A 12,278-nucleotide genomic window follows, 5' to 3' on the forward strand; every position below is an offset into this window, starting at 1 on the left:
CAGTCTAGCTATCACGGTTCATGAGATACAGCCTGGTGACAGACGGACAGACGAACAGACGGACAGCGGAGTCTTAATAATAGGGTCCCGTTTTTACCCATTGGGTACGGAACCCTAAAAAATGATAAAAAGACTTCAAAGATACCATATTTAGGTTTTATTTCTTTCAAAATGAAAAAAAAAATTAAACATTATAATAAAAAATTGATTGTATTTCCAAAACAGCTAATAATTGGTCCAAGGTTATAAGGCCCTCGACCCAGTCCCAATCCCAATAGCTCACCTAGCCTACTTCGCATAAGGCAGGTTATGGGTTTCCAACCTTATACGGCCCGACTGTTTTTGTTCGCCGTTCAAATCAATGTCGACCGTTAATGACTGCATTAATTGCATTTAGCCTACATACTGAAGTAATAATATTTAATATAATAAAATAATAATAATATTTAATATAATAAAATAATAATAATATTTAATATAATAAAATAATAATAATATTCGCCCGTATTGCATTTGTTATTTCATTCAAGAAAGAATAAATATATGTTTTATATAGACAAACTAATTTATAAAGTATCCGATAGATGGCTTAGGCGAGTTAGGTCAGATTCCGAGTTAGGTTTGGTTCCGAGTTAGGTCAGGTTCCGAGTTAGGTCAGGTTCCGATTTAGGTCAGGTTCCGAGTTAGGTCAGGTTCCGAGTTAGCTTAGGTTCCGAGTTAGCTTAGGTTCCGAGTTAGGTTAGGTTAGGTTTTTATTTTTATTTTTTATTACTTGAGGAGAGATATGTTTGAGCAACCAGGAGAAAATCCTGCATTGGACGACTGGGAATGGAGGGCCCAGACAGTGCCGGACTCTTACCGGCTAAAACCCAGTTGCTCGCTCATAGCTTCCTGTTTCCTCTGACGTGGGTAAAGTCAGAGACTTTATTTACATTTTTCATACTTATTCAACTACATTTTTTATCTTATATCTTACTCTATGTTGTGATTGTGAACATTACATGCTACTTTGTGTCAAAAACTATTTACAATTTTCGTACATATTTAAATACATTATCATCTCATTTCTAATTCTACATTATAATTACCTTGCATTACATTATGATTGGGTTGCGTTGTTTTAACATAATAGTTGGATGCTGCTTTATATTTTATGCTTCTCCTGCGTATTCATTATAATACTGGTGAGAACATTTATTTCCTACTTATTTCTGTTTCTTACAATTTCAACTATTTTAGTGCAATAATCAAAAAATATTTCTCTACTGTGTTTGTTGTTGGTATATTTCCTAACTCAATCCTTTTGTCCATCTACATTTCGCACTTCATTCTTTCATACGCGTGTGCTGGGCACTCTGTTATGATGTGCTCCACGGTTTCACCTTTGTCCGGTTCGCAGACACATGATGGGCTATCCTTGCACTTGAACCTGTGCAAGTACGAGGAGAAACCACCATGCCCCGTCATCAGCTCTGTTGTAAGTCCTGTCGGTTTTATCTTTCGGACCAGCCTGTATGCGGTTTGCACATCTGGGAGGAATATCTTCGTTCCTGAGGCTGTTTCTCCCGATCTGTATCTTTCAGCCCATTCCCCAATCGTCTCTCGAATGAAGCGTTTGGTGAACGAGATAGGGCACTTGTCGTAGTCCGGTCTCCTCCTCGTCGAAGTTGCCGCCTTCTTCGCTAGTTCATCTACGCGCTCGTTACCAGGCAGTCCAGCGTGTGCTTTGACCCAAAACAAAGACACAGTTTTGCCCTGGGCCAGAGCTGTTTTTATGTTTTTTCTTGTTTCGAGCGCCAGACGATGATATGTTCCCCGATTTGTCAACGTCTCTAAGTGCTGACCTTGAGTCGCTGAAGATACTGAAATGCTTTGCTGTTTTGCAAAGTACGTTTTGCAAACGTTCCGATCAGAACCAATCAATATGCTTTCGACACACGTACTTTCGCGTCCAACTGGGTCCTGCACGTCGCGTGGCGTAACGCTTGCGCGTGCGACTGTTCGCGTAACCCGACACTAATGTCCATCTTAATTATAAAGGCCTACCGATTTTTTTAAATTATATTACTATGTTAGAGTCGCCTGCTTGCGCCTTCTGGAAACAGTGGGACAATGTACATATGGGATCCAGAGGCTTAGTTTATAAGTTATTATAAGTTAGTATAGGTTTAACTAACATTGGCTTAAGGGAATGTACACTAACACTATGGACATGGTCTGAAATAAAATATATTGATTGATTAATTGATTGATTCCCAGAAGCTTTAGTTTTGTTCTTGAAATAGATTTCATAGCATACTCGTATATTTAAAAAAATGACGAAGCCCTCCAGTGGTGAAGGCCGGATTCGAACGCCGTCTTTAGCAATCTGGGCTAACGTCTTGAACCCCTGGGCCACCCCGCCACGGCGGAACCGGTCCCAATTTCTCGACTATATGCCACCTTACTAAGACTAGGCGTCTTTGACCAACTCTAAGGACGAGCAGTCAGCTTGCACCTCCTATACGAATTCCTTACGGAATTACGATATAGCGAGAGAGATTGGTGCTGCCATCTATACACAACTTTGGGAACAAGTCAAATTATTTTATTAAATACAAATCAAATATATTCAATGAGAGATATTTTGATTTGTTCCCAAAGTTGTGTTTTGTTCCTGAACATTTTCTTATTTAATATAACTTTAAAATTAATTTTGGAATAAGAATAGTTTTATAGGGTTTCCTATTATTATGTATTTATTTAACTCATAGCAAAAAACTTAATGTCCTTCTGCTAGTGCTCGGGCTGGGATAGAAAGAACAACCAGTTATTTTTAGGGTTCCGCACCCAAAGGGTAAAAACGGGACCCTGCGGCGGCCCTTGACATGGGCAGACGTGACATACTGCTGTCGCTATCCGAATGTCACCTGCAATTAGTGATGGGTCGTTACCAGTAACTTACTCAAAAGTGGGAATATTCCCGGTAATGCTACCAGTAACATTACCGAGATCGGTAACATTGAGTAACTTTGAAAAAAATATTAGAATTGTATATGCTTTTTTCGTGTTAAATACTTAAGAAAATAGTAATGCTATTATTTACAGTCATAAAACAGTCAAGGAATCTCTGAGAGAGTAAATTCCCAATGTTACCGGTAACATTCCCAATATTACCAGGTATTTTTCCAAAGTTACTGGGAACATTACTATCTGGAAAAAATGATTAAAATAATGCTTAACTGTATAAAGTAAAAGAAATTATGTGTATAGATCAGTTTAATTATTAGAATAAACCAATCAACATCTAGATATATAAAAGAAGAAACTGACTGACTGACTGACTGACTGCCTGACTGACATATCAACACACAACCAAAACCGCTGGTTCTAGAGATTCCAAATTTGGCACGTAGGTTTCTTATAAGGTCTAGGGGCGCACTAAGAAATGATTTTTTCAAAATTCACCCCCCAAGGGGGTTAAATGGGGTTCAAAGTTTGTATGGGGATTTGGGGAAACAAGATTAGTTAGACTATTATATTCGAAACTTCACAGGAGTATTCCTAACGATAAATGAATAAACACGTGTTACAGGTTTTTTTGCAAATTCCCCCCTAATAGGGGGAAATGTGGTGACAAAGTCTGAAAATCAACATGGGTATTGTTTCTATGGTTTATCGGGTTGCTAATTAGGAAATCAAAGAACGATTTTTAAATCCAACGTGACGGACGTGAAAAACCATCTCCCCTGTTGGGGTGCAATGGGGTTGAAATGTCTAAATATCAATATGGGTGTCGTTTTTATGGTTTTTTGGGACGTTAATTACGAAAATCGCATCGATTTTGAAATTGAATAATGAGCTCATGAAAATTCTTGAAAGTACTCGTATTTGTGCCAAATTGCAATTCAAACGGTCCAGTAGTTTCGGAGCAAATCGGTTGTAACAGACGGACCGACAGACAGCCACACGTGATCCTATAAGGGTTCTAATTTTGCTTTTGAGGTATGGAGACCCGCGTTATCCTAATAGATTTTTAAATTTGTATTTGGTGCCATCTCGATCGTCGTCAATCGGTACCTAGGCGAGTGCGGGCGGCGCGGCGGGACGGACGGGGCGGAAGGAGTAAGTCATCGGGAAACTTCCTGCATCCGTAATGAGTACGTTCAAGGTGCTACAAGAAGGTGGTTGTCTGTTTGCTTCTTATAAGTTTAGGTTTCCATTCTAAGTAAAATGCAAGACATCGTAAGTACATATATATGTATTCTACCTACGATCCATATACCATATAAACCATCTTTTGTAAGTCGTTATAAAACCATATTTTCTCCTTCCCCTGCCTCCCCCGCACCCTGTACATTAGACAAAACGACATAGATTCTTAAATCACGCGGGCGAAGCCGCGGGCAAAAGCTAGTTTTGTATAACGTTTCAAGTGGCAAACGTCATTTTTGTTGTTGGAATTTCGATTTTATATTAATTAATCAAATTTGAAATTAGAGTAGTAGAGTAAAGGGATAATAAATAATGATCACAGTTTCATATAAAATATTAGCTTTTGCCCGCGACTTCGTCTGCGTGGAATTAGTAATTTGGGTAGCTTATTTTTAAACAATCAGCTAGATTTATTGTTTCCCCATACAAACTTTTACCCCTTTTTACTACCTAAATTTTACCCGCTGAACATTCAGCTTGTGGTAGCCCCCTGGTGGGAGATCAGCAGCCTCTCCATCAGAAACTTGGTCACCACAGTCTTGCAGGCACCGAGTGACCCATGGGAAGTCACCTCCAGGTGTTCTACGTCTTGGAAAATTCAACCTGATTACAGCAAACAGTATCTACTGCAAGTTAAGCGTGTGGTAGCTCTGGTCAGACGCCTGCTTCATCTGGCAGACCTTCAGGTGTTCCAGGTCTTGGAGAACTTAACCTGCCTACAGCATACTCTACCAACTTCAGATTAAAGGAGTTTTACCCTCATCAGGTACATCCAGCAGCACTCCAGGTGTTCCAAGTCTTGAGCTATCTCCATCATACACTAGTACACTACCAACGACACGTTGAGCGAGTGTTACCCCTGACCTTTTGTACCCAGCAGCACTCCAGGTGTTCCAGATCTTGAATTTTTTTTCCCATAATACACTACCAGCGGTACGTTGAGCGAGTGTTACCCCTGATCCGTTGCACCCAGCAGCACTCCAGGTGTTCCAGGTCTTGAGCTTTCCTCATCATAAACAACCAGCGTCACGTTGAGCGAGTGTTACCCCTGACCCTTTGCTCCCAGTAGCACTCCACATTGTCTTGAGCTTTATCCATCGTATACTACCAGCAGCACGTTGAGCTATTGTTACCCCTGACCCGTTGCACCCAGGAGCACTCCAGGTGTTCCAGGTCTTGAGCTGCCTCCATCATACATTACCAGCGGCACTTTGAGTGAGTGTTAGAAGAGTGGAGAGGAGAACAGGATGACTTCGGGAATAAAAACTACTCCCTCCCCAACAATTAAGACTATCTCTATATCAAATTTCATCTAAATCGGTTTTATTAGGTTCCATACAAACTTCCACTTCCCTTTTCACCCCCTTTAGGGTTGATTTCTAGGGTAAAACCTATCCTATGTCCCTCACACAACATAGGCGCAATAGTAAGACGTCGAGTTGCGGAAACCAAGCCCGCGAATATCTATCCTATGTCCTTCCCCAAGACTCAAATTATCTCCATACCAACTCATCTAAATCGGTTCAGCGGTTATTGGTTCCCCATACAAATGTCAACTCCCCTTTCCATCCCCTTAAGGGGTGAGTTCTGGGATAAAAAAAGTATCCTATGTCCTTCCCTGGTACTCACTATCTGTATACCAAATTTATAAAATTGATCCCATAGCTCTTATGTCAGCGAATTAAGAACTATGGGACATATTTTTGAGTAAGTTGTACTAAAAAAATAAGTTTTGAACCTTATTTTATCTCATGTAAGTCATCACTATCGTCAGTTTCGTATGTTACCGGCTTTTGGGAATGTTACTGGTAACATTGGTAACTTACTAGTAACATTCCCAAATGGAAACTTACTGGTAGCGGGAATGTTACCGCTGCCCATCACTACCTGCAATGCTGTTGTGGCTGTCAATTTCCTTGATAAAATGAGTGACGTTCGCTGCCGAATTACTGCTATATATGGTTACATTGGGATGGCAACTGCAGTTGCATTAAGCCCGGTTCACATTTGTCTTTCGTGTCGTGTTGTGTTGTGTCGTGACGCATATCGGTTTCATACATTAAATACACAACACGACACGGCAGACAAAATGTGAACCGGGCTGTACTGCGTATATCTGCGGCGTCGAAGCGCGTGCAGTCATTGTCAATTTCCTTAATAAAAAAATGAGTGACAGTCGCAGTAGCATTACTGTCTCGATTAGAACGTTAAATCTGTCACTCAGTTGATCACGAAATTTGACAGTGATAGTGCCCGCATCCATACTGCAGCGCCTGCAGCAGTGACGCCTTAACAGTAATGTAGCTACAATTGCCATCCGAATGTCACCTTTATAGTACTGTACATCTAAAACTTTAATCGCGAATTTTTCTAATTTTATTTTTCTTACTGCAAACATTGTAATTTTTCTCCGCGCAAAATTAGCCTTACTACGGTTTTTTTGCAATTTGTGTCTCGTCTGTGTAAAGCCTGACCAGAAATATATGATCATTGTCAAGAGGGCGCTGTTATTCTCATGTATAGGGTGACAGTTCAGTATAGTATGTAAAAATTAGTTCCAATGAAATTCCGCAACATGGCGCGTGATTATATATGGTGGTCAGGCTTTACCTATTTATTCAAGCTGGCGAATGTTACGGGACTTAAGTTTAGAGCAAGCTCAGATATTTCTGAATCTACCCGTCAGATATTATTGCAGCCAGGGTATTACAGCAAGGCCGCGCAAGGAATGCCTATTTATTACAACAGTCCATTAGTGAAAGTGACCAGCGGAGCGTCGCGGGTTCGACTCCGGTCGGAACCAAAACGATGCAACTGCCATCTAAGGAGATTCTGATTGTAGTGATGGAGCAACTGGAGCAACTATTGGTTGCTGAGTCTCAGTTTTAGAAAATAAAGACCGTAAAATGTGCCAAGTTTGCTCCCCACTGGGTAATTGTGCTCCAACAGTTTTTTTGTATGAAAACTACACGGTGGCTAAAAAATAAGTGGTACGAGTAAGTAAGTTTTGGGATTCTACTGAGCAACTTTTACTGTGGGACCAACCCATTTTCCTCGTTTTATACATTTTAGCTGCTTCATTTTCTATGGGAGAGTAATTTTTTGGTCCCATAGTAATAGTTGCTCAGTATAATCCCAAAACCTCTCTGGCAACGGGAATGCACTTATTTTTTAGCCAACCTATATATGTAGGCGTGTAAATAAAGAAAAATTATATATGATGAGGATTTATACAGCGGTAAGCCTTTGTTCTGTAGTTGTGAGTTCAAATCGACTGATGAGGTGAATTTTTAGACATCCTTTATTTTTACTTCTGACGAAATAGATGTTTATATAGCCATATTCCTTGTGTTATCGCTAAACCTGTCGCTTGCCGTATTTCCGGACCGATACGACCTTCAAACTTCCAAGAAAAGAGCGTTCTCCCATCATAAAGGCCAGCAACGCACTTACAACCCCCCTAGTGTTGCAGGTGTCCATGGGCGACGGTAATCGCTTACCATTAGGCTATTCGTCTGCTCGTTTGCCTCCTATATCATTAAAAAAAGACTGTAAGGTGAAGCTTCTGCCGATCTACAGAATCGTATAATAAATACCGACCTACCGTCACCTACCTGATAAAAATTATCAAAGAAATAATATCACACAATATATCAGATATAATCGATTCGAGGGGAGGCCTTTGCCCAGCAGTGGGACACCAAAGTAGGCTAATAAAAAAATAAAAAATATGAGAAATGTAGAAAAAACATCATACAATGTATAAAATCCGCCTACCAATTTTTCGACGATCACTGCTTCTGTTTTCAAACATAAGTGGCTTTCCATGCTTAATGCGTCCTTATGCTCCTGTCCTGCAGATATAACTGATAACCCCTGCATAGAAACTTGTTTGCAGGGGGAGTCAGTTATCTCTGCACCATGGGAAGCCACATATCAAGGCATCATTCAACTGTCGCGCTACCGTAAATAGTATCCTTTCGAGATTTGCTTGTATCTTGTATCTTTACTACTACTACTCTGCATAGCCTTATCCCATTTCACTTGGGGTCGGCTCCCCTCGTCCTTGTTCGCCAGACACGTCGGTTCTGGGTCGTCGAGTCATTTACTTGGGCTTGCGCTTGGGCTTGGGCTTTATTTATTTATTTGTATCTTTACCTATACGAATAACTTGTCAAAGCGTCCTTATGGCAAGCAACAAAGTGGGACTGTCAAGGTATCGTTAAACAGTAATGCTACCGTAAAAATGCGTATCCATTTTCTTCAAAATTAACTGACCTTTTCTGTACCTTATAGCAACAACGTAAAGTCCATAAAAGGACAGTCAGTGGTCAGTTACTTGAACAAAGAGATACGTATTACCTGACCAGTATGTAAATATGTAAAAAAGTCACGTCTGCGCCCGTCTGTACGTCGATGACAAACGGTGTCAGACAACGGTTTGTTCTTTTTCACTTCATGGAATTGAAAGAAATGGAATGGTTCCTTGAATTGTGAAAATTTGGCGACGTACTCGGTGTGTACTTAAACTACGTCCAATGGAGAGGTATGGGCACTGAATGTGATCTCGCTTTGTGTGGGCACAGCACAGCGGATGTCATTCCAGATCTAGAGCAGAGCCCAACTGGGGAAGTACCTCCGCCTTACAGAAAACCGAAGCCAAATAACACTAGACCCTACTCATAGTGTTGTGTTCCTGCCGGTGAGTAAGGTTGCCAGAGCTAGATAGTTGAAATTTTCACAGATGATGTATTTCTGTTGCCACTGTAAGAACAAATACTAAAAACAGAATAAAATATGAATGAGGATAGACAGAGCGCTGTCTACACAACTTTGACACCCACCCGCTATCTTCAGTCACCCGTGAACATGATGCATGTAACTGCGTCGAAATATCGGGAGCTCACAAATAATACAAAAGGTAATCACGGTCTATATCCCGGTCAATATAAGTCTAGTGAAACTAACCGTGAATCATTCAAAACTCTAAGAATAAAATATATATTTAAGTGGGGCTCCCGTACAACAAATGTGATTTTTTTGCCGTTTTTGCGTAATGGTACGGAACCCTTCGTGCGCGAGTCCGACTCGCACTTGGCCGGTTTTCTACCTTAATGGATAAAGGTTCGATTATTAAGGAAGCACACCGAAATCAAAAGAAAAATTTACCTGTCCTATGGGAAATCATAACATAATATACCTAAATGTCCACAATTTTTAATTTTCTTTTCGTGATTGTGGGGTCTGTTTTATAGTAAAATCAGTACTTATGGTTTATATATGCATACCTTGAAGTACCTATCTGCAGTTGACCAAATAGTATTTATTTTATTAAATACCTCAGTCAAACCTAGGATTGGCTGCTTCGTATTACTAAACGAACTCGCCTTCTTGGCCTTGCTGCATCATCTCATGCTGCACATGAAATTATCTCCCTAAGTACTTGAACGTACATAGTAAGAAATTGTTTCCTGAGCCGAATTCTCAATTCAACTTAATCTTATTTTGAACTTACTCGCCCTGCTATCTCGTTCATATTCATTGGTGTGAACGAGACGCACTGCGAAAAATCTCTATACAATATAGCTAGTCCAGCACTTTGATATTCGAATGCGCTCCGGCCCTTAGTATCGAACAATAATAGTAAAAGTAACGCAAGGCCGCGCGCGCAAGGTGAACGACCTGTCGCGCCTGCGCTGTGCATGGAATTATTACAAGCTAATCTATAAGGATTACTTTTACAACTCCTCTAACAATAAAATGATTGATACTGTATAATTTTTAGGATTCCGTACCTCAAAGGAAAAAAAACCGGCCAAGTGCAAGTCGGACTCGCGCACCGAGGGTTCCGTACTTTTTAGTATTTGTTGTTATAGCGGTAACAGAAATACATCATCTGTGAAAATTTCAACTGTCTAGCCATCACGGTTAATGAGATACAGCCTGGTGACAGACAGACAGAGAGACAGGCGGACAGTGGAGTCTTAGTAATAGGGTTCCATTTTTACCATTTGGTAACGAAAGTTAAATTTGTACAGAACCCTCGGGAGGCGAGGCCAACTCGCACTTGTTCGGTTTTTTTTTTTGAGAAATTAACAATTTATTTTTCTATTGTTACAGGTTAAGCTGGCACCATGAAGCGATCTCGGCACAGATGGCTGGGATGTAGCATATTTTGTAAGTATTCATCATATATTTTGTATTCATCACTATCATCACCATCGTCAACAAACTGATGACGGAATATGGACCGTGATTACCATTTGTATTATTTTGAAGCTCCCGATATTTCGACGCGGTTACAAGAACAAGATGCATGCTTCGAAATATCGGAAGCTCGAAAACACTACAAAAGCTAATCACCTCAACTCGACCGTGAATCATTCAAAACTGTTAAACTGATGACAGGCGTGGCTCACTCCGCGATTTCGTCGCGTCGCTACAAGTACATGCGGCCCACACCAATTTTGGGTTTGGGCGGAGGTTACCAAATTCGAAATAGGTTCAATCCTGACTTTTCCAGTTTCTTATTTAGTCAGCTTCTGAATTCGTCCAACTCACATGAGGTCGTATTGGTAATAAGTTTAATACTGAGTAGGTCTAATCCGCTAAAGATTAAATTCTAAGAAAGTCAGATTCTATCTAAGTTCAATTAGAACAAAAGCAAATTATAACTGCGTCGAATCAGGCCTCCTTCACTCGCTCAAAGCCACGCGCTATATGCCTACCGCTCGGCGTATCGTCGACGATATAATCGACAGAGGGCCGCCGAACGCCCGCCTGAGCGCTCGCACCGCACGTTTCCCGCGCTTACGCTTCGAAATGCCGAAACCACGTAATTATTTTGCAGTAGATGGGTGTAAAAGTCAAAAAACAAAAGAAAATTTGTCGTTTTTTTAGGGTTCCTTACCCAAAGGGTAAAAACGGCACCCTATTACCAAAGATAGATATAACTCCGTAATAGATGGATACAGTCTAAGGAAAAAACGTGCCTCGAAAATCAAGAAAATTTGATTCTCGTTCAGAGGGCGCTACTAGTTTTGGCCTACAATCGTATAGATGGCGTTGACGGTTTCGTTTGTTATTTAACAATTTTAACGCATATCAGTGAAAGAACATGGGTCAAAATCATAAAAATAATTAATGCAAAAAAATTTTTTTTATCTATATTTAAATACATTCTATCGTATTTTTATAAATCTTCATTTTTAGTTTTAAAGTGTGTCGACAGATGGCAGTGAATTTACTGGGGTTACAAAATTTGCTATGACAGTACCGCTCTAGTATAAGTTACTCTATGCTATTACTAAGACTCCGCTGCCGCTGTCCGTCTGTCACCAGGCTGTATCTCATGAACCGTGATAGCTAGACAGTTGAAATTTTCACAGATGATGTATTTCTGTTGCCGCTATAACAACAAATAGTAAAAAGTACGGAACCCTCGGTGGGCGAGTCCGACTCGCACTTGGCCGGTTTTTTCATTTCCGAGAGACGAAGAAAGGTGAGTAGTATTTTAAATCTATCTTTATGAATTTTGTCACTATTTATTTCTTTGAACATAAGTAGATAAATCGTAAATTAAGGAGTTTTTTGAGTCAGGTATTATAAGTGTTGTTTTTAAATATTTGATTGACTAATATAAAATATGGTTGATTCGCAACATTCGTTTTATTACAATAATAACATAAGTAACAGTACAACCCTAGCGCATTCTTACGATGACGCGTTGGCACGTGGCTCGCACGGCGAGCAAGGCAGTCTCGACTCTTTGTGCGCATACTTATGGTACGTTTCTTCTCGTCCTGAGCAGCAGGTATTATTATTAAGATTTTGTAGGCTATTATAGAGTAGGTATTTTCGCTTTTGTATGGGAATGATGTATCTGTTACGTAGTAACTATTTATTAATCTGTGGTCGAATTCAATAATAAACCCTTTTCTGATGAGGTCAGATTCTGCATACGTTTAATTCGTTGATAGTTTTTTTCTAATTTAGTTAGATTTTGATAACGTCAGACTCTCGTAAGTGACATTTCTAGTGTAAGTCAATTTCATGGTACGTCATGCGGATACACAGTCAACCAC

General features: G+C 40.1%; 1 protein-coding gene across 2 annotated transcripts in view; it reads left to right on the forward strand.

Annotated features, from left to right (window-relative positions):
* LOC134752789 (general transcriptional corepressor trfA-like) overlaps positions 1-12,278 on the forward strand; it is a 61,564-nt gene that overhangs the window by 29,139 nt on the left and 20,147 nt on the right. For both annotated transcript variants that reach the window (XM_063688499.1, XM_063688498.1), the window contains one exon: positions 10,315-10,371. In XM_063688499.1, the coding sequence (XP_063544569.1) occupies positions 10,329-10,371 (43 nt within the window). In that variant the 5' untranslated portion in view covers positions 10,315-10,328. The remainder of the gene's footprint in view (positions 1-10,314; positions 10,372-12,278) is intronic.

The sequence above is a fragment of the Cydia strobilella genome, chromosome 25, assembly GCF_947568885.1.
Source record: "Cydia strobilella chromosome 25, ilCydStro3.1, whole genome shotgun sequence".
Classification (NCBI taxonomy): Eukaryota; Metazoa; Arthropoda; class Insecta; order Lepidoptera; family Tortricidae; genus Cydia; species Cydia strobilella.